This window comes from Bufo bufo, chromosome 1, assembly GCF_905171765.1.
Source record: "Bufo bufo chromosome 1, aBufBuf1.1, whole genome shotgun sequence".
NCBI classification, from domain to species: domain Eukaryota; kingdom Metazoa; phylum Chordata; class Amphibia; order Anura; family Bufonidae; genus Bufo; species Bufo bufo.
Genome location: NC_053389.1, coordinates 561,338,648 through 561,362,651, shown reverse-complemented (window position 1 = coordinate 561,362,651; position 24,004 = coordinate 561,338,648). Strand labels below are relative to the sequence as shown.

Sequence of the window (24,004 nt, the reverse complement as noted above, 5' to 3'; positions counted from 1 at the left end):
TTTGTAAGAAAATTGCCAAAACCCACTTTATAAGGACCAGTTCAGGTCTGAAGTCACTTTGTGGGGCCTACATAGTGGATACCCCCATAAATGACCCCATTGTAGAAACTACACCCCTCAAGGTATTCAAAACCGATTTTACAAACTTTGTTAACCCTTTAGGCGTTCCAAAAGAATTAAAGGAAAATGGAGATCAAATTTTTAAATTTCACTTTTTTGGCAGATTTTCCATTTTAATCAATTTTTTTCTTTAACACATCGATGGTTAACAGCCAAACAAAACTCAATATTTATTACCCAGATTCTGCGGTTTACAGAAACACCCCACATGTGGTCGTAAACTGCTGTATGGGCACACGGCAGGGCGCAGAAGGAAAGGAACTCCACATGGTTTTTAGATGCCATGTCCCATTTGAAGCCCCCTGATGCACCCTTACAGTAGAAACTCCCAAGAAGTGACCCCATTTTGGAAACTAGGGGATAAGGTGCCAGTTTTATTAGTACTATTTTTGGGTACATATGATTTTTTGATCATTCATTATAACACTTTATTGGGCAAGGTGACCAAAAAATTGGTTGTTTTAGCACAGTTTCTATTTATTTATTTTTACAGCGTTCACCTGAGGGGTTCAGTCAAGTGACATTTTTATAGAGCAGATTTTTACGGACGTGGCGATACCTAATATGTATACTTTTTCTCATTTATTAAAGTTTTACACAATAATAGCATTTTTGAAACCAAAAAATTATGTTTTAATGTGTCCATGTTCTGAGAGCTATAGTTTTTTTATTTTTTGAGAGATTTTCTTATGTAGGGGCTCATTTTTTGCGGGATGAGGTGACGGTTTTATTGGTACTATTTTGTGGGACATACGCGTTTTTGATCACTTGGTGTTGCACCTTTTGTGATGCAAGGTGACAAAAATTGCTTGTTTTGACACAGTTTTTTTTATTTTTTTTTGTACGGTGTTCACCCGAGGGGTTAGGTCATGTGATAATTTTATAGAGCTGGTTTTTACGGACGCGGCAATACCTAATATGTATACTTTTTTTTATTTGTTTCACTTTAACACAATAATAGCATTTTTGAAACCAAAAAAATGATGTTTTAGTGTCTCCATGTTCTAAGAGCTATAGTTTTTTTATTTTTTGAGAGATTTTCTTATGTAGGGGCTCATTTTTTGCGGGATGAGGTGACGGTTTTATTGGTACCATTTTGTGGGACATACGCGTTTTTGATCACTTGGTGTTGCACCTTTTGTGATGCAAGGTGACAAAAATTGCTTGTTTTGACACAGTTTTTTTTATTTATTTTTTACGGTGTTCACCCGAGGGGTTAGGTCATGTGATATTTTTATAGAGCTGGTTTTTACGGACGCGGCAATACTAAATATGTCTATTTTATTTTATTTTTTCTATTTTTTTTTTTATTCCTTACTTGGGATTTTTTTTTTTTTTACATGTGAACCTTTTTTTTATTTTATTTTTTCAACACTTTATTTTATTTTTATTTTATTTTACACTTTTCGTCCCCCATAAGGTCATACAAGACCTCTGGGGGACATTTACTTCACTTTTTTTTTTTTCACTGTTGATTTCTCCTGTAACTGGGGCTGACATAGTAGCCCCAGTTACAGTGGAAATGCACCCCTATAGAGGCTGTACAGCAGCAATCCTGCGCTGTACAGCCTCACAGCAGGGCTGATCGAGGTCTCTGAGAGACCTCACACAGCCCCTGCACTCTCCGGTCCCGGCGGTCACATGACCGCCGGGCCGGAACAGGAAGCGCACAGCGCTTCCTGCTCTGCAGACACAGCGCTCGGTGAGCGCTGTGTCTGCAGCGATCGTGAAGGCAGGGACACCTGGGCACTGTCCCTGCCTTATCTCTGGGTTGCCCTGCTGTCACTGACAGCGGGCAACCCGATCAGCAGCTGCACGATTAGCGTGCAGCTGCTATTTCTGACAGGACGTTTTAAAACGTGCTGTCAGAAATAGACGTCCACCCATAGGACGTTTATATCCTATGGGCGGACGTGAGGCGGTTAAGGACCAGTTCAGTTATTAAGTCACTTTGTGAGGCTTACATAGTAGAAACTCCCCATAAATGACCCAATTTCAGAAACTACGCCCCTCAAGTTACTCAAAACTGATTTTACAAACTTTGTTAACCCTTTAGATGTTCCACAAAAATTAAAGGAAAATGGAGATGAAATTTCTAAATTTCCCTTTTTTGGCAGATTTTCCATTTTAATCAGTTTTTTTTCTTTTACATATCGAGGGTTAACAGCCAAACAAACTCAATATTTATTACCCTGATTGTGCGGTTTACAGAAACATCCCACATGTGGTTGTAAACTGATGTAAGGGCACACGGCAGGGCACAGAAGAAAAGGAGTGCCATATGTTTTTTGGAAGGCAGATTTTGCTGAACTGGTTTTTAGATGCCATGTCCCATTTGAACCCCCCCTGATGCACCCTTACAGTAGGAACTCCCAAAAAGTGACCCCATTTTGGAAACTAGGGGATAAGGTGCCAGTTTTATTGGTGCTATTTTTGGGTACATATGATTTTTAAATGCTCTATATTGCGTTTTTTGTGAGGTGAGGTAACCAAAAAATGGCTGTTTTGGCAACTTTTTTTACAAGATTCATCTGACAGGGTAGATCATGTGCTATTTTTATAGAGCAGATTGTTACGGACACAGTGATATCAAATATGTCTACTTTCTTTGTTTCAGTTTTACATAATAAAGCATTTTTTGTATATTTTTTAATATTTCTGCCGATCGCCTTGTGCAGGGGCTCATTTTTTGCAGAAAGAGTTGATGTTTTTATTGGTACCATTTTTGGGTACATATGATTTTTTGATCATTCATTATTAGACTTTATGGGGCAAGGTGACCAAAAAATTGGTTGTTTTGGAACAGTTTTTATTTATTTATTTTTTACAGCGTTCACCTGAGGGGTTAGGTCATGTGACATTTTTATAGAGCAGAATAGGGTTTAGAGTGCAGACTCAGTGCATCCTTATGTTATTCATAAAGGGCAGACAGCCGTCCATTAGGTCAGTCTAGACTGCTTGGATACAAGGGGTATATAGGGACTAGCAATGTGTCAGTGGGGGAGTCAGTGAAGATTACCCACATGGTGCTGTCAAGTCCCCTCCCCTTAGCTCAGCATAGTCTAGCTGCACATTGATATGGTACATCTACATTTTTAATAGTGTGATATTAACCTGTGAATATACTGCGCTACAGCATTTTCCACAGGAATTATATCAGCTTTAGGGTACCAAAATTTAAACAGCGTTTTAAATGTACATGTGGTTGGTTACTATCTAGTACAGCCACTGTGTTCCCACCAGACACGCAATGTCTTAGATACTAGTGGGTTTTGGTTGCATTTTAAGGTTGTTAAGTGACAAAACACATTTCTGTGTGTATGTGTTAATTTAGAGATTCACACTTCTTCCCTTATTTTTAGTGTATATCCAATAAAATACTGAAGTTTTACTTCACCCACAATGTTTCACTTAGCTATGACCATATTACAATAATGAAACGTAAACTTTCATCACCTTGCAGTGTTTTTCTGAGTATCTCCATAGTCTGAGAGCCATAGCTTTTTTATTTTTTTTAACCAATTGTCTTAGTTAGGGTTTAATTTTTTTGCGGGATGAGGTAACGGTTAGATTGGTACTATTTTCGGGGGCACACACCTTTTTGATCGCTTAGTGTTGCAATTTTTGTAAAGTAAGTTGACAAAAATGGCTTTTTTGGCACTGTTTTTTTTTTTTTTTTACGGTGTTCAGCTGAGGGGTTAGGTAATGTGATATTTTATAGAGCTGGTTGTTATGGACACGGCGATACCTAATATGTATACTTTTTTAAATTTAATAATAGCATATTTGAAACCAAAAAGTATGTTTTAGTGTCTCAACGTTCTAAGCGCTATAGTTGTTTATAACTTTTTAAGCGATTATCTTATGTAGGGGCTCATTTTTAGCGTGATGAGGTGACGGTTTTATTAGTACCATTTTGTGGTACATATGCCTTTTTGATCGCTCGGTGTTGCACTTTTTGTGATGTAAGTTGACAAAAATTGCTTTTTTTTTACATAGTTTTTATTTTTATGGTGTTTATCGGACAGGGTGGATCATGTGATATATTTATAGAGCCGGTCATTACGGACGCGGTGATACCTAATATGTGTAGTTTATTCATTTTTAAAATTTTTTATCTCTTATAAATGAGCGGATATAGGAAAAGACAATTTATTATATTTTTAATTTAAATATAATTTTTTTTTCCCCTTTTTTTATTTTCACACTTTTTTTTATCAAGTCCCACTTGGATCTTGAAGATCCAGTGGGGCTGATGGCTGTACTATACTTTGCAATGCTCTTGCATTGCAAAGTATAATACTATCAGTTTTACATTGATAGATGGCAACACTGGACGCCTTTGTAAGGCATCCAGTTGCCATGGCAACCATCGGGCTGCTGCCATCGCAGCGCAGCAGACCGATGGTTGAGAGGGAGCCCCCTCCCTCTGTTAACCCCTTGGATCGAAGGGGTTATAGCAAAGTGTCAGAATACAGCTGACACTCGCTGCTGATGGTGGTGACTCAGGAACAGAGCTGCCGCCATCAGATCCAGAAGGGGGACCGCATAAGAGGGCACATACGAGGGCTGGGGACTCTGGGGAGGGCACACAGATGGGCAGGGGACATGTATAGGGGCAGTCGCAGAGGCCATGGATGGGGGCAGGCCAGCCGGCACATAAACAGTGCACGGACGGCAAAGTTGGAGGCAGGGGGCACAGAAGGGGGCACAGATCGGGGCAGGGGGCTTACATATTGGGGGCAGAGATTGGGGTCACGGAGGATATGGTACCTGTTTTCAGGCTCTGATTTCAGAGTCTGAAACCGGCATTTTAACACAGCCGCGATCAGATTGGTTTGTCTGCACAGACTAACCAATCGGAGCGATCGTTGGCAAGGGACCATTCTGATTGGTCCCTTTCCGGTATTACTGGACTGTATGCTGTCCATGACAGCAGGAGTGCAGGGGCAGAAGCTTTGCAGCGTTTGGATTTAAGAGGTGCCATAACGTTTATATACGTGCTATCTGGACGGGGCATGTGTAATTAGCACGTATATAGTCGTATGGCAGTCATGAAGGGGTTAAAGAAAGCTTGCTCACTTAATTTTATGCTGTTCTCCAGGCTCATGTGTCTAAGGCCTCATGCGCACGACCGTTGTTGTGTTCCGTTCCGCAAAATGGGGTTCCGTTGTTCTGTGATCCGTTTTTGTTTCCGTGTGTCTTCCTTTATTTTTGGAGGATCACCAGACTTAAAGGAAAGTAAAAAAAATCTAAGACAGGTTTGCCATGCAAATGATAGGGAAAAAAACCGACGCGGACGCAGATGACAATCTTGTGTGCCTCCGTGTTTTTTAGCGGTCCCATTGACTTGAATGGGTCCGTGAACCGTTTTCCGCGAAAATAATAGGACAGGTTATATTTTTTTGACGGACTGGAACCACGGATCACGGACGCGGATGACAAACGGTGCATTAGCCGAGTTTTCAACTGACCCATTGAAAGTCAATGGGTCCGCAGAAAATCACGAAAAACGGCACAACGGACAAGGAATAAAACAACGGTCGTGTGCATGAGGCCTAATACAGGGCATCTCTAAATGTGAAGGGGCAGGTGTTGCTCATAAAGTGGCTTTTCAGTGTACATAGTACTATGTGGTTGCGTTTGGCCGAAAGTGTATGTGTATTCTGTGAGGAGAGCAGAGAAAGCTGATGCAAGACTCTACTGGTAGTGGGCCGTGGCCTGTCTCCCGGAAGAACAAAACAATCTTTAAAAAAAAAGATTCTCCAGGATTGTTATTTCATGGGAATAAAAGTTCTTATTAAAACAGACATATCAGGAGAAGTGACATCATCTTTACAATGATATACTACTACTAATACAACAATTAAGAACAGTATTTAACATATACAGTTTTTGGTTTTATCATTTCTGCATATTTATTTTGATTGAATTGGATTTAAGTACTTCTACACTACATCATGTGCGTATGCTCATGTTACAATTCCAGACTGTTTGTAATATGAACATTATGTATGAGATAGATAATGATACCTTCCACATTATAATAACCCAGTAGATTATGAAGTGATGAAACTATTAGCTGGTAAAATAAGTCTTGTCTCAAATACTGTAGATAAGATCAATGTTATAGTAAAAATGCCTTGCTTTTATTAAAATCTAAGTACAGTCATTATTATATATTTATTGTTAAAATGTAACACCTGATCTGTATTATATCCTATAATTTAATAAACTGGAATTATTTTGAAATCTTTTCTGTAGCATAAATTAAAAACTGGTGGAAATGGAATACAGAGTAAATATTGCTCACCTTCCTTTTTTTTTTTTTTTACAAATATTGGGCGCTGGAATGTGGGTAACATTATCACATAACAAAATCATCTTTAACTTTAATATCATTTGATTGCAGATAATAATAATAATAATAATAATAATAATATAATAATAACATAATTTTGTACTTTATAGATTTTATTAGTCTACCCATTAAGAAAGGAGGCAGTTTTGGCTTTGAGAACACAGGGATTTGTTTAGGTTTGATTAGTCTGCGCTCCAGCAGCCATAACATTTTTATTTTTTATATGCATGTACTGTATAATAGCGTGTGTTTTACAGGACCAGGTGTATTATTTAACTGCAATATTTTGGGTTAAATATATCTATAGTATTTAATTTTGCATTCAATTCTACCAATGTTTTTTTTTTTTTTTTTTAAATGCTACTTCCTGTATGGTATAAAGGGTTTTCCGAGATTTAGATATTGATAACCTTTCCTCAGAACATGTCATATATCATATGTGTGGGGTCAGACTCTTAGCACCCCAATCAGCTGTTTGAAAAGGCCATGGCCTTCCATGTTAGTCTCTTTATAGGTCAGTGGTGTCATGTTCATCACTCATGTGGCATAGAAACAGCTCAGTCCCATTCAAATGAATAGGCCTGAGCTGCAATACCATGCATAGCCAATTTACATTGGACGGCACTGTACTTGGTAAGTTACAAGGAGGCCGTGTTGCTCACTAGACTGCCACAGCCTCCTCAAACAGCTGATCGGCGGGGGTGCTGGGACCCAGCCCCACCAATATGATATTGTTGACATAGCTTGAGGATACGTCATCAATATCTAAATCTTGGAAAACCCCTTTAACTCTATTTTGGAAGAAACAATGTTTTCTGCATATGACAGGCATGTGGACCTTTTTAGGACCCTGGCTGCCATATTTGACCTTAAGCTCTCATGACTGGAGTTGGAAATGGGACATAGAGACATAAGGCCAGATTTATCATTACAGTTACATCTTACTCCACTTTTACATTTGTCCAAAGTCACTTTTGGCTAAGTCAGATTTATTAATGGTCCTTTAATACTGTGATAAATGTGGTTTGACGGTAGCAGTTTATCCTTCAGTAAGCGGCTTTACAAAAGTCGCACGTCTTTATGAAAAAGTTGCATGTTCTATTAAAAAGTCGTATAAGATAAGCATGGTCCTCACTGGAGTGAAATTGCACAACTTTTTAAATTGTCGCAATAGTAAATCTGTCTAGAGATTCAGTTACATAGGAAAACACGCCCACTTTTAGAAAACCGGCGAGTATCGTGCAAAGCCAATAAAAGTTGCACATTTAACTTTTGGAAAAAAATGGCATCTAAAGGGTTGGAGATCCAAGATTGCAGTTATCTCCGATTTGAGCTATTGCCATTAGAGGCCGGCTAGATCATCCTCTTGTGGGTCATAATATAAGTTTAACCATTGTGTCCACATCCTCACTGTGCTGTACATTTATGGCCCTGGCCTTTAACAGTAGACTTTCTGTGCTTTAAATGTATGATGTATGGTGCTAAGGGGCTAAATTCCTCACATTTAAACTTAAATGTGATGGCTGTATAAAACGAGTTACCCAAAACTGACCCCTGGGTTTTCTTTGGGGTCACTTCTGGCATCTATCATTCAACTTTCAGGTTAGGACTACATGGCGACATGTGTCGAACGACTCCTTGTCGCAAAATATCCATCCAATCCAAGTTGGATTTTTCTGCAACTGTTGCGTCACAGTCGCAGCATGTCGCATGGCAAAGTGCGACACCTTTAACTATCATTACAAAAAATGTCAAACAACACATGTCACACTTCAAATTTAATCATTACCCCAACTTATCCTTTGCTTACTATTCCCAGTGGTATCACTGTGGTGGTAATTCATCTGCTTCCGGGGGAGTAAGCATTGGATTCCAGAGGAATGTCCCGTTCAAGTACATCTCACATTTACAAGATACAGAGGGGAGATACATCTTGGTTAAGGGCAGCATAGGCCCTCAATTATACACCATCATAAACCTTTATGCCCCTAACTCTGGCCAGTCCAGATGGTTTTCCGCTATCTTCCCAATTAAAGAGAAATTTGCAGAAGGCTTAGTGGTCTTGGGAGGAGATTTAAATTCCGCTTTAACCCCTCAACTTGACTCATCCACCCGGAGATATCTGCCCTAACGGCAAACGCCTTGCGCGGAATAAGGGAGGGACTCTGGAACCTACATCTTATTGATGTATGGCACACGCTACACCCCAATTTGAGGGATTATAGTTTTTACTCTCATGTCCACGGGTCTTACCAAAGACTGGACTATCTATTTATATCCAAGACACACCTGCAGCTATGCCAAGAAGCTAAAATGGGTTCCATCCACCTATCTGACCACGCCCCCATCTTCCTGAAAGTTTCAGCCCCAGTCCCGACCACAAACAAATTTAGATGGCGTTTGAATGAATCTCTCTTGGGAGACAAAAAGACCAGTGAAAAAATATCCAAGCTTTTAAAGGAATATTTTGCGTTCAATACTAGTCCAGAAACATCTGACCAATCATTATGGGATGCCCATAAGCCATTTATTAGAGGGAACTTCATTAGCCTGGGTTCATTCCTTAAAAAGGAGAGGGGTAAAAAGTTAGACGTCTTATGTCAAAAAATAAAATCACTAGAATCCCTGCACAAACGTTCCTTGTCAGAATCCCACCTGCAGGAACTTTCTAATCTTAGAGCAGAAATAAAATCCCTTCTTCAACAATCCACAGCCAAATATTTTTTGAATTCACAGCACAAGTTCTTTGCCCATGGGGACAAAGCTTCAAAATTTATTATGCACAGAATAAAAAATAGGAAAGCAGCAAACTATATTCACCAAATAGACTCCCCCCAGGACACCCCACTATACTCCTCTAAATTAATTGCGTCCCGTTTTAAGGAATTTTATGAATCCTTATATAATATACCTCTCTCACTCGCTCCGGATCCACACTCCACACTGACTTCCTCTTTTTTAGATACTCTTGATCTCCCATCTCTCCCTCCGGATATCCAACAGCAATTATCTTCCCCGTTCACTTTGACAGAACTAACAATAGCTCTAAAGCAGGCTCCATCTAGCAAAAGCCCAGGCCCAGACGGGTTAACTGCCTCATACTACAGAACATTCCAACACCTTCTTCTCCCCCACTTGCTCTCAGTTTATAACTCGACCCTACATGGGAACCAGCTTTCAAAAGATATGACAACAGCCCATTTCACGTTAATCCCAAAGGAAGGGAAAAACCCCAACCAATGCGCTAACTATAGACCCATATCACTTCTTAACATAGATCTCAAATTACTCGCAAAGATGTTGGCGAATCGTTTGTCCATGGTTCTTCCGTCTCTGGTGCATGGGGACCAGGTGGGCTTTGTCCGAGGAAGAGAGGGTAGGGATAACACAACTAGAGTTCTCAATGTTGTATATTACGCCTCCCTTCGATCCAAACCTCTACTCCTACTCAGTACAGATGCAGAGAAAGCATTTGACAGGATTAATTGGTCCTACCTGAACTTAGTCCTGAGGGGATTTGGCATACCTGGTCCCTTTGTACAGGCCACCTTCACCATGTATTACCAGGCCTCAGCCTCGGTCCTAGTTAATGGAGATCTATCAGACCCCTTTCGTATACGAAATGGTACCCGCCAAGGATGAACCCTATCACCCTTACTTTTTGTTTTAGCCCTCGAACCCCTTCTAACCTGTTTAAGAACAGATCCAGTAATTAAAGGGATAGTTCTGGGGGGTCAGGAGCATAAATTGGCCGCCTTTGCGGACGATATCATGGTCATGACTTTGAACCCAGAAACATCTCAGCGATTCAACATCACTTAGATAAATACAGTGTTATCCCCCTAAAAACACGAATTTGCTTAAAAACCAATTCAGCATTTGACTGCTCATCTCCATAGCTCACATACCTGGGAATCAAGATAAGCCCTAATATAGCTGATCTTTTCACCCTTAACTACTCACCTCTTCTGCAATCCATCTCCTCCAGTTTGGATAGATTAAACACCCAAATACTTTCATGGTTTGGAAGGAAAAACTTCCTTACGTCCTTAATTATCCCACGTCTCACCTACTTGCAGCAAGTATTACCCATACACATACCTAAAACTTATTACGACTCTCTTAGGAAAATGTTCCGTAAGTTCCTTTGGAAAGAGAAGAAGCCCAGATTAGCGTATGACACACTATCCCACCCCAAATGATCCGGAGGGATGGCTCTTCCAGACCCCGAACTTTATGGAAAAGCTGTTCTAATGTCCAGGGTGGTGGAATGGCTTAGGATCTCAAACCCTAAACCATGGGTGGCAATGACACAGGAGCTTTTAGGTAAATCATTCCGATCCATATTACTGGGAAATTCCAGTCATATCAACATACTGTCCTCATCTTACCCAATCATCTAAGCCACATTTAAGGCATGGAAATGGTTCCAAACTACCCATTGCTCTATACCCTTCCCATCTCCCCTCCTCTCTATGAGAGATATTTTAGGTACAGCTCTTCCTCTGGTGATGGAATGTACCCCTAGACTTCTGAGAGATTCAGACATACCTATCTCCTCTCTCTTCAACTCGGAGGGCCAGGTATTACCCATTTCCGAGCTCCGAAAAATGCTTGCTCCTCATCGCCAATGCATGTCCCCAATATCGTATCTTCACTCTTACCTATCCCAACATACCTCTAGAGGTGATTTTCTCCGACCCTTAGTTTGGATTGAGGCCCTCATTAATAACCCCAACCCAGCAAAAAAGCTTATTTCCCAATTATTCCATAGGCTAAACTCGTACCCTATACTTGTCAAACCTGCTCACATAAGCCATTGGGAAAGAGATCTAGGGCGAGACTTTCCTTCCACCAGCTTGCCTGACATTCTCTTAGCCCCTCAAACTGCTCCAGATGTGTCCGCATACAAGAAAATGGATATAAATTATTAACCAGATGGTATAAAACTCCAGACATTATCAGCCTTTTTTCTGATTCATCATCTGATAGATGTTGGAGATGCCTGAGCGATAGAGGATCTTTTTTCCATATTTGGTGGGATTGCCCCATTGTAAACGACTGGTGGAAGGAAATATTTCACCTAAGCAACCTAATATGCCGAACCTCGGTGCCTATGTCTCCTCTCAAGGCTCTACTTAGTTTCTATGAAACAAACGAGACAGGGGACTCCCATCCTCCCCCCTTCCTATTTAGTCAACTGCTTATTGCTGCTAGTTTGTTGGTTCCAAAATACTGGCTTTCAACTACTCTTCCATCTATGGAACAGTGGAAACTGAAAGTGGATCAACTATATTGTTTTGAGGAACTATCCGCATGGGAGGCTAGGAATCACCAGAAATTCACAAAACAATGGTGACTGTGGCGGAAGTTCAGGTTTACTAGTAGCCAGTTTCCTCTTTCACAACCCAATGATTGAATAGAATAGAATAAGCTTCCTGACTAATCATCCTTCGGATTTTGTTGCATATGCTTTAAAGGGACTTGATTCCCCTTATTGTGATGTTATATTATAATATAATAATAATAATAATAATAATAATAATAATAATAATAATAATAATGACATAGCTCATCAAGATGTGCTTAACACGGCATACTCATATTTGTGGAACTCCTATTTGTACTGTCATTGATCAGGAACCTCCTTGCATTTATAATGTATTGTATATGCGCTATGGATTGCGTCATGTTAGATGCCTTAATTGTCAAATATGTACCGTGTATTGTTTTCTTAAATTGAAAATAAAAAACTTTCAAAAAAAAACAACAAAAAGAACAAACAAACACATGTCACAGTGTAGTTATACCCTGTTTGTTGCTCGACACTTGTCACCGTGTAGCCCTAGCCCTAATTCCAGATGTCTCCCTTTGCTGGTCAGAAAAATGTAGATATATTCACTGGAGCGGTACAAACCGTGCATAATTGTTGTCACTGTGTAGAAAGAAAAGGATCAGCACCAGTTGTGAAAGTTTTTCGGTCCCGGTCTTTATTTCACCAAATTTCAAAAATATACAAATACAGTGGCACCTGTTCCCACTCTTCCCCGATTTATGCGTTTCGAACACTTCTGTTCTTAGTTTAGAAAATATTTAAAGAATTGCTTTACGGCAGCCTCATGGGCTATAGACACAATGGTCCGGAGTAGACCTTATTGACTTTTATGGGAGAATTTTCAGGCATGCTCTGTGACCTGTGCAGAGGTCATTGTACAAGGAAAGAATAGATAAGCTGTGATATCACCTATTGTGAGTGGTGGATCCTGTCTTATCTATACACAGAGGTGATATATGTCATTCTAGACCTGCCTATTTCATTGTTCCACTTTCTTATTTTAGGTTACTACTATGAAATCCCATCCATTGGAGCAATTCGTATTAATACCCAGGTTAGTATATAACTTTTTTTTATTCTAATTATGCATGTATCACTATCAGTATTAGGCTTCATGCACACAACCGTTTTTTTTACGGTCCGCAAAAACGGGGTCCGTTGGTCCGTGATCCGTGACTGTTTTTTCGTCCGTGGGTCTTCCTTGATTTTTGGAGGATCCACGGACATGAAAAAACAGTCGTTTTGGTGTCCGCCTGGCCGTGCGGAGCCAAACGGATCTGTCCTGAATTACAATGCAAGTCAATGGGGACGGATCCGTTTGACGTTGACACAATTTGGTGCAATTTCAAACGGATCCGTCCCCCATTGACTTTCAATGTAAAGTCAGGAGTTAATATACCATAGGATCGGAGTTTTCTCCAATCCGATGGTATATTTTAACTTGAAGCGTCCCCATCACCATGGGAACGCCTCTATGTTAGACTATACTCTCGGATATGAGGTTGCATCGTGAAACTCATATCCGACAGTATATTCTAACACAGAGGCATTCCCATAGTGATGGGGACGCTTCTAGTTAGAATATACTACAAACTGTGTACATGACTGCCCCCTGCTGCCTGGCAGCACCCGATCTTTTACAGGGGGCTGTGATCAGCACAATTAACCCTTCAGATGCCGCACCTGAAGGGGTTAATTGTGCGTATCATAGCCCCCTGTAAGAGATCAGGGGCTGCCAGGCAGCAGGGGGCAGACCCCCCACCCTCCCCAGTTTGAATATCATTGGTGGCCAGTGTGCGGCCTCCCCTCCCCCTCCCCCCTCTATTGTAATATCATTGGTGGCCAGTGTGCGGCCTCCCCTCCCCCGCCCCCCCCTCTATTGTAATATCATTGGTGGCCAGTGTGCGGCCTCCCCTCCCCCGCCCCCCCCTCCATCGGCCCCCCTCTATTGTAATTTCATTGGTGGCCAGTGTGCGGCCTCCGCACCCCCCCCCCCCTGCCCGATCATTGGTGGCAGCGGAGATTCCGATCGGATGGGGGGGGCGGGGGAGGGGAGGCCGCACACTGGCCACCAATGATATTAATACAATAGAGGGGGGCCGCACACTGGCCACCAATGATATAATACAATAGAGGGGGGGGCGGGGAGGGGGGCCGCACACTGGCCACAAATGATATTAATACAATAGAGGGGGGGGGCGGAGGACTGGCCGTGATAACTAGGGGGGGGCGGGGGGGGGGGCCGTGGCACAATAGAGGGGGGGCCGGGGGGGGGGGCCGCACACTGGCCACCAATGATATTCAAACTGGGGAGGGAGGGGGGTCTGCCCCCTGCTGCCTGGCAGCCCCTGATCTCTTATAGGGGGCTATGATATGCACAATTAACCCCTTCAGGTGCAGCACCTGAGGGGTTAATTGTGCGGATCACAGCCCCCTGTAAGAGATCGGGTGCTGCCAGGCAGCAGGGGGCAGTCATGTACACAGTTCTCAGTATATTCTAACTAGAAGCGTCCCCATTACTATGGGAACGCCTCTGTGTTAGAATATACTGTCGGATTTGAGTTTTCACGAAGTGAAAACTCATCTCTGAAAAAGCTTTTATGCAGACGGATCTTCGGATCCGTCTGTATAAAAAGTAACCTACGGCCACGGATCACGGACGCGGATGCCAATCTTGTGTGCATCCGTGTTCTTTCACGGACCCATTGACTTGAATGGGTCCGTGAACCGTTGACCGTCAAAAAAATAGGACAGGTCATATTTTTTTGACGGACAGGAAACACGGATCACGGATGCGGCTGAAAAACGGTGCATTTTCCGATTTTTCCACGGACCCATTGAAAGTCAATGGGTCCGCGAAAAAAAACGGCACAACGGCCACGGATGCACACAACGGTCGTGTGCATGAGGCCTTACTATGATAGAAAAACACCAATTGCTTTGTATTCTGCATTGTTAGGGTACCACCCTATGGTGTCGGCGGCTGCCACTGTTACTTCAAAGTACTATAGCGTTTCTTGTGTAGAAGTACAAGGAGTGTGGAGACTATCAGTAAGGCAAATTTCACACCAGCATACAGTAATACAGGCACATTATCAATGAACCAACACTATTATAGGAATCTGTGATGCTATTAGTTAAGTTCATTAGACTCCAGCCTGAACATGTCGCCAAAATATGCAACCATATTATGTTTGTGTTACAATTTTAAATGTCTCTACTGAAGATTCTCAGAAATATAACATCACCAAGTGAACACTGCATGTGCATTAACTTAAATATTATCCTTATGTTAAATACAGAAAGTGTCCTTAAAGTACATTTTAGAATATACAAATGTTCGAACGTACAGTGAGTAGTTTTTTAGCGTTTCTTAATTGCATGATGAAGTTAGTGTTTGTAACACGCTTGTGATAGGTGCACATATGTGTCCAATATAATAGGGTATTAGAGAGTAAATAATGGTTTCAGAGATTTTAAACACAGCTGCCCCGCCTGACCTAACGTTCTGCTTGGCACATTAAGTGTGAGCAGCTGCAGTAACATAAACTCCTTGACACTAGGACAACTTCACAAATTTAGTCCATATTTTGATAGAACACTTACTGTTCCTTTGATAAATATGAATTAACTACTAATTGTCATGCATAGAGATGCTGCAATGAATGCGCCCACCTTAATACTCATCTTGTAGAAATCAGTACTGTAGCAATGAGGGGTGTAGAAGTTTCAGTTGCCACTAGGCACCTATGTCTGAGGGTGGCCCCTCAAATAATGTAACTAGGTGGAATATAGAAACAATGAGCCATTTTGATAATATAATATTGCAATGTAATTATACTTTATAAACAAATACATTATATTATACATAGATCCTTTACTTGTTTATGATGTCATTGTCGCATGATCTCATTGTTTCTTGGTAGAAAATCCAAATAAAGATTGACCCTAAGGCCCAATAGATTTCAAGTATTCAAATACGTATGCATTATGTGTCTGAAATATCCAATAAGAAGATTGTTAAATTATAACAGGAAATGTGCAATTTGCAGCAAAAATAGCAAAAAACTTTTTGCAATACAATTGCTTTTTAGACACTTTTTCTTACTCATTTGCCAAGGGATGTGATTTGGAAGAAAGGGGTTTCACAGGAAAGGTATATGACTTATAAGTGGTACATGAGTAAAAACTTTTAGCACATTTTTTGGAGTGAACTAAGCCAGCAAGTAGGTGGTGTATACTAGACAGTATAAAGATGTGCCATAATTATTATTTAGCATCAGACACTGTGATAAACCAGGTGTGGTTTAACCCCTTCAGCCACCGTGATGCACCTGTACGTTACAGTGACTGAGGGCTGCTGCGGTGAGCAAACTCCATATGTGGTGGGTGCCAGGAAAAATACAACAGGCACCTGGCCGCAATGACCAGAATCGGCGATGATACCGAAACCAGTCATTTAACCCCTCAGATGCCATGTTCAACAGCGATCACAGCATCTGTGAGGTTAGACAGAACCCCCGCAGTGAAATTGCAGGGCTCCAATTGGTTACCAGGACAGCCTAATGCTGCTGAAGCTTCCCAGGCCTGCCATGGTAAGCTTTCTTCTAAGCTGATACAGTTGACCAAGGCTAGATGGTGGCATGTTATATACAACGTATTTACGTTTGGTCTAGGACCACAAGTCAGAGCATTGCACAAGAACAGGTAGATGAAAAATCTTGTGTATCATCAATGTCACTGTACTATATAGCTGGAACTTGTCCCACGCATATAACATAAATATCCCAGCAGTCAAACTGCAGGCAGGGCATCAATTTTATTCATTCCCTCTGCAGTGCAGGGAAAGGGGAAAGGCAGTCTTTGTTGACACCCACAGAGGCTATTGTTACATGCCCCCACAGCTCTGCAACTGCATGTAAACAAAGGTGCTAGAACATAAATAGAAAAATGAGCAAATATAATATTTGTTGCCTAAAACTTGCTTAGCTGATGTATATATTGATGAACCATCAGATTTGCAGTGCTTTATTTATTTATGTATTTATTTATTTCATACAACTTGGATAACCCCATTAACTCCCAAGTTGTCTCTTTTTGAATTTCACCGGTTGTCCTAGTTTTATCTTGTTCACAGGGTCTACAGAACTCCTGTACTTTTAACAAGGTACAACTGTCCAAAAAATTGCTGCAGTAATGCCCATGTGATACACATGATGTGGAAGTGTACTCAGTTGCAGGGATTCTGGAAGGAAGTCTTGGGGTTAATCAAAAGGATATGTGATTTTTATCTTCTAGTATGTTGTAGACTTTGCATTTTGTAAATTCCTGACAGTCTCCAATTTAGTCAGACGTAACCCTTGGTAATCCAATGTTTGTTGTACGAACCCAGGAATCTAATAGCCAAGATTCAGCTGCCCCCCCCTCTATCTCAGAATCTATTAATAGAATGAATACCACCATTAGGTTGGAGTGGCTGGGGTATACTTTAAGAGGGGTAAGATTTATGTTTTTTATAAGATCTGGGGACCTTGGCTTCAGACTCCGGGACTTCCTTCCCTCTTTCTAATGTTGCTGTGAAATCGTCAGCTATTGGTAGTATTTGGGACCACTTGCTCTGTTATAGAACAATTTCAATATGTTAGTGCTCTGTAACTGTGTATGGGTCTTAAGTCCTTATATGATATGTCCTATTCTGTGTAACTATACAATGCTGTCTCTGTAATGGGGTGGGAGGGTGGTTGGTGTTTATGTACTGTTCTTTTTCTGATTTGTATTTTTTTTGTATGTTTGAAAAATACATGAAAAAAAAACGAAAGCAAACATGTCAGGATCATAGTCTATTCTCAAGCACAAGTGAATTTGTAAATCTAAGATTCATTTTCCCATCAACCTCTGCTTGCTTAGTGTCTACTCCTTGGTGTTCTGTTATAGGAAGTGTAGTTTTTTATACCAAACTTTGCATAGGATTAATATGGAGGTAAAACTCTTTCAAAATTGACAGCTATAGAGAACATTGCATTATAGGAAAGTGATTAGAAGTTTCAATACATGGTGATACAAATGAAAATATTCCCTCCATGCCATTTTCAGCAAATAATGCTTATATCTAATATTATAGCAGAACTGCAATCTTTGCTCAAGCTAAATTAGAGCTCTTTCATTGAATTAATTTCTCTTTTTGACAGGAATATTTGGATGTCCCTTGGAAGACCAATGGTTTTGGCTAGAGAAAGGCAAAACAAGTACAGTGGACGAATGTTTATTTGGATGCTTTGGTTAAGAACAAAATTAATTCAGGAAATGTATAGAAATAAGCTTGACATATAGTATACAATATGGATTAACACTAGCACATGTGCAAAATTCTATTACAAAATTACCTAAGTTAATAAAATTAGCCAAAAATATGGTATAAGACATGAAAAGTATATAGCACACAAGTACACTGGTTCATAATTTTTCTCCTATTATTCAAAAATATAGCCGCCAGACAGTAAAAAAAAGGTACTAAAACGGGAAATACAGAGACACACTTTCTAAAAAGACTCTTTATACCCTGTTTTCTAGTACAAAAAAACATATTTCCATAAATATATTAAAAACATTTTTAACATCCCTGTCCCTACACTATATTAAAGATATTAACTTAAACAACAGTTACACAGTAAGGGTTTTCGTAACTTTTGTCCTACTTACATATTTAATCCTTTCATGACCGGGCCCAAAAATGGCCTGAATGTCCAGGCAACTTCTTGTGATTTTGTGCACGTGGTGATTTATGGACCCGTAGCTTTTTTATTTGTTTGACTACCTAAATTATGTTTGCAAATTTTTTTAGCTTGACACTTAGGATTCTTTATTAGAATGTATTTTTAGAAATCATCCCCCCTTTTTTTTAGGTTTAATTTGGAGAAAAACCACTAATTATAAAAAAGTATATATTTTTTTAATTATAGCTTTTTATTTCTTAAATATTAAAACTGACACAAAATTAATTATTGCAATGGGTTCCCTATTTTATGACGATAGTTTTTATATGTAGCATAAATAGGTTTTGTGCGACTATGGTGACGGTTTCATTTAGAGACTGCATTTTTAATTTTTTTTTTACATTTTTTTATTTGTATTTTTTTATTATTATAACTTTTTTCAATTTATATATATATATTTTTTTTGCGCATAATATGTCCCCCAGGAGGTCATTAAAAGACCTCTGGAGGACACTTACTTTTTTTTTTTTTCACTGTTTCCACTGTAACTGGGGCATCCACAGTAGCCCCAGTTACAGGGGAAAACAGACCCTGTGGGGGCATTACTCCTTAGACCCTGCAGCTCTTCTCCTGCCCCAGACACCACTGGCGGTCACGTGACCTGCAGGACTCACAGAGGAAGCGGCACTGCTGCTTCCTGCTCTTCATACCTGCGCTCATGCAGCTCTCTCCTGCAGGCACAGGAGAAGGCAGAAGCGGTAATAAACCGCTCCTGTCTTTTCCTCAGGGTCCCCGCTGTGTCTCATAGCCAGGATCTGACCTGCTACTGCTAGATTGCAGGAGCTTTAATCTAAGCCGCTGATCAGTGCTGGGGCTAAAGCGCTGCCTGAACGTGTATATATGTGCTAATCTGCACGGGCATGTACAGATAGGACATATATACCCAGTTGGCAGTCAGGATGGGGTTAACAAAGGGGCATAGCTTCTAAACTGGAAAGGGGAGTAAAAGTAAGGCTTATATACACTGGCAGATGCTCTGCCAGATCATATGAACACTTATTAGCAATGAAGTAAACATTTGAAATTAGAGATGAGTGGAGTTTACAAAACTTCGATTTGGCTGCTCTTCTCCAAATTTCACAAAGAAATTTGCTTTGTGACAAATTACTTAATCACGAAAAACATTTCTTTGTAAATAGCGGGTGCAATAAAGGGGAATGGCAATTGTGCCATCCCTGTGATTGTGTTAGTTTTGGAGTACCGCACTCCGTTTGTTGGGTTAGCTGGTGCTTGCAAGGACTTATTCAGTCACGTACAATTAATAGAGTAATTGCAGCACACAGTTTTGCTTGTTGCTTATCAAATTTCAAATTTTATTCAATTTTTTGTCATCATATGACCAAATTCCCAGTGCACGTTAGACAGCTCAATTATATAGTTTAGATAATGACCAGACGTTTCGGCCTGTCAAGGCCTTCTTCAGTGGTCTCAAAATCTTGCCGTGTTGTCCTTCAGGTGTGTGTGCCGGATGCACACACCTGAAGGACAACACGGCAAGATTTGAGACCACTGAAGAAGGCCTTGACAGGCCGAAACGTCTGGTCATTATCTAAACTATATAATTGAGCTGTCTAACGTGCACTGGAATTTGGTCATATGATGACAAAAAATTGAATAAAATTTGAAATTTGATAAGCAACAAGCAAAAACTGTGTGCTGCAATTACTCTATTAATCCCCTGTGATTGAACCCCTCAGATGCTGCATTCATCACTGATCTCAGCATCTGAGATAAAAAAAAAAATAGGGCTTTCAGGGGTTATTCGATTAAAAAAATAATACTCACCTTATCCATTTGAGTGCAAACATGCCACCATGGCCAACTTGATTGAGGATCCAGTGCGAAATCTCACACGGTGCATGCTGGGCAGCGCGGTAACATCATACGTCACCGCGTATGAGATTTTCGCATTGGGATCTTCAATCAAGATGGCCGCAGCGGCCTTTTCGCACTCAAATGGTTGAGTTGAGTATGATTTTCAATTTTTTTAACCGCCATTTCAGGCAAAATTGATTTGTTACAAAGCAGCACAAGGAACTCCAGCTTCACGGTGAATCAAATTTTTCCTGAAATTTGTATCAAAGTTCACTTCAGATACTTTGATTCACTCAACACTTCTTGAAATAGATCACTCTGTGTGATCAATGTATATAATGTATGAGTTTCAATTTTTCATTTGAATTACTGAAATAAATTAACTTTTTGATGTAATTCTAATTTAGGCTAGTTTCACGTTAGCACTAAACTAAATTAGCACTCAAGTTTTGGCAGGAACAGCCTCCTGTGCAGAGTCCGGTAAAATCTGGTCACAGATCATCTTTAACATGTTTAGTGCTCTCATGAAGAGAAACAAAATAAGAGTATTGCAGGTTTGATACCTTTTAATGGCTAACAAAAATAGAAGTTATATGATGTTACATAGTGAGCTTTTTGAGACATCACCAGTCCCTTCATAAGGCGCATTACAAGAATATATGAAGAAACAGCAGTATATATACATAAGAACAGAGACATGGTGGGAATGAATGCACATTTGAAAAATAACAGAACAACATATTCTCATCTTGAGAATGAGTTCTTAATTATTTTACAGATAAGCGGTGTGAAAGTTTTATGGTCTCTAAATTGATGTTATCTGAGACCTGGTGCCCCCGACTTTATCTATAGAAGACTCCTTAGATCTTGTAGTGTGTCATAAATCCTGGGGACAAATTCAGTCCAGTATTCAAAGTGTCAAGCAGTGTTATAAATTTGCATTCTCAAATTCTTCCTAGCTCTTTGGGATTTGAAGTTACCTTTTATATGAGAACTTTCATGTGTTCTTCATTGTGTCCTGGGCTACAGAAATGCTAAGCCACAGGAAAGTGTAGCTTCTTCTCTTTAATTGTGTGGTGGTGGGACCTCATCCTTGCATTGAGTTTCTGTCCTGTTTCTCAACGTACATACAGGACATTTAGTGCAGAGAATCAGATAAACAACATTAGATGTAGAACATGTGAATGTCCCAGGGATCTTATAGTCCTGCTGTGTGTTTGCATCCTCTTATATCTTTAACATGTGGCATGTGTTACATGTGACAATTCATTGGTTCATACAGATATCTGTTTATCAAAAAAGATAAGAAAACTGTCTATAAGGTATCATTTACCTATATGGCTACCCTGTAAGTCAATACTTCGCACATATTAGCTTCCCAGATACAACAGTCGATAGATTTGTTTCAACCTCCCCAGCACAGAGCAGGGATGTGGTAAAATATGGAAGTGATACAATAGAGACAGTTTTCTTCATTTTAAATAAGCTATTTTCAGACTACTGATAAAGAGAAGACATTCCAACTGATTACAATCTTCAGCACATTAGGACAAGCATTAAATCTTATACAATTATTCACAACCTACTATGAAATGCAGACATCTTGACATCTGTCACGTTATTTGTCACAACAAACTGATTCCCAGACTATGGTTTCTTGATATATTGCACATTGCTCTGAATAACTCTATTGACCATTGTATTATGGTTTCAATACTGGCTAACATACAGAAATATTGTACTGATTTTTTATTAATTTTTTTCATTTAAAGATCTTCAGTTTGGATTTTGTGTCATAAGATCTTCAATACGTTGCAGTAATTTATAAACAGGTGGAAATTAATTGTCCACTGTATGGCAAAAAATGAGTGCCAAAAAGTCTGGAGTCAGAGTTTGACACACACCATACTTGGGGGCTTGGAGTCCCTCTTATCACTTTTCCAAAAAGTTGGAGGAGCTGGAGGTACAGGGTTGGCTTGTCACATTTTTTGTGATCTACACCAGGGAACTGGCATGGCTTATAGCAGAAATCTACACTGGCTCTCTTGCTGGTGTAAATTTCCATTCTGCACATGGATTTGCACAAATGCGCCAAAAATGCATAATAATTGTGGCACCTCTGATGCCAGAAGGGGGCAGGTTAAACCAACATTTAATATGCCAGTTCTTAGTAAACCCCCCCTCCCCAACAACGTTTCACCAATGTCATATAAACATATTACAAAAATAAAACAGAGATTTTTTTACAACAATTTTATAGACAGAAAAAACAATCACAAAGTCAGAGAAAAAGCCCCATTCCAGCAATTTAAGCTCATAAATATTGCAATCAAAACTGCTTTAAGCATCTAAGAAGTTTAGATAAGGCTCATTTTCTTTCATCCCAGTCAGCTCTAGTATTTGACTGTACTTCTGTCATGTACAGGAGTCTTAAGGCAGACCTCCGGGACGTCTTGCAAACAGGACACAACACAGGCAAGATTCAGACCAGGGACCAACAGAATACTTTATTACACATGTAATAAAAGCACATGATCATAAAGCAGGTCAGGCAATAGTGGTAGGACTACCACAGAACCAAGTGCACCGGCAGACCAGCGGCAAAATCCAGAGGGTGGAGATCCAGTGAGCCACGTTTTTCACAGAGACCCAGGTGGTGGGGATGAACTGGGCCGAGGGCTCACTGGTCGTACCTCTAGGAAGGACCCGGTATACTTGTCCCCTACCTGCAAGGAACCACTCTGGTGCAAGCACCAGCGGAACAGACAACAGAACCGGAACCCAAGCAAGCACAGGACATGGATCAGACAACAAGACAAACGGGAACCAGCACAGAAGCAGATGCCTGGACCCCAAGTGGAATGGAAGCATGGTAGTCTCAGGCAGAGCTGCACACAGACTACAGATACTCCCTCCGGAGAACCCAGGGACCCCCTCGGGAAGGCAGGACATACTCAAGAACAGAAGCAGTAAGGCACTGCAGGACAGACAAGGAACGGACTGGATCAGAAGCAGTAGGCACTGCCAGGCTGGACATTGAACAGGCAGGAACAGAAGCAGTTTAGCACTGCCAAGCTATCAGACGCAGTTAGAGCACTGCTAGGCTAAATATGGACAGAGTGGATCCAGACAGAGAACAGGTACATAAGACCAGGCAAGGCATGGACAAGGATAACAACATCAACATCATCACAGGACAGGTACAGAAGAAGAGACAAAGCAACAACAACACCAATGATTTAGCAGGCAACTACACAAACAAGGACAGATGGCCAAACCCCCTGGGTCAGCAGCAAGGGGCTACACCCAGTAAGGCACAGGAAGGACTGACTCCTGGATGAGCAGCAAGGGCTACACCAAGCAAGGCAGAAGATAGACTGACCAAAGCCCCACAGCTCACAGATAGATATAGCTGCCTAATGAGGGCACTTCATAAGACACACTCAGGAACAGACCAGGGGAAGTTAACCCCATCAGAACCAAGAGTACCAGAACCATAGAACAAACAATACAGGCCACAGTTCACACACACCATCGCAGCCAGCACGCAGTCCCAAGCAACCAGCATACACAGGTGTCAGCCTGCAGCCAGTATGCTAG

At 40.6% G+C, this 24,004-nt stretch overlaps 1 protein-coding gene across 1 annotated transcript in view; it reads left to right on the top strand.

Annotated features, from left to right (window-relative positions):
• CACNA2D1 (calcium voltage-gated channel auxiliary subunit alpha2delta 1) overlaps positions 1–24,004 on the top strand; it is a 1,018,968-nt gene that overhangs the window by 865,365 nt on the left and 129,599 nt on the right. Inside the window, 2 exon segments of the mRNA XM_040413129.1 lie at positions 12,821–12,870; positions 18,005–18,094. Of these exon segments, the coding sequence (XP_040269063.1) occupies positions 12,821–12,870; positions 18,005–18,094 (140 nt within the window).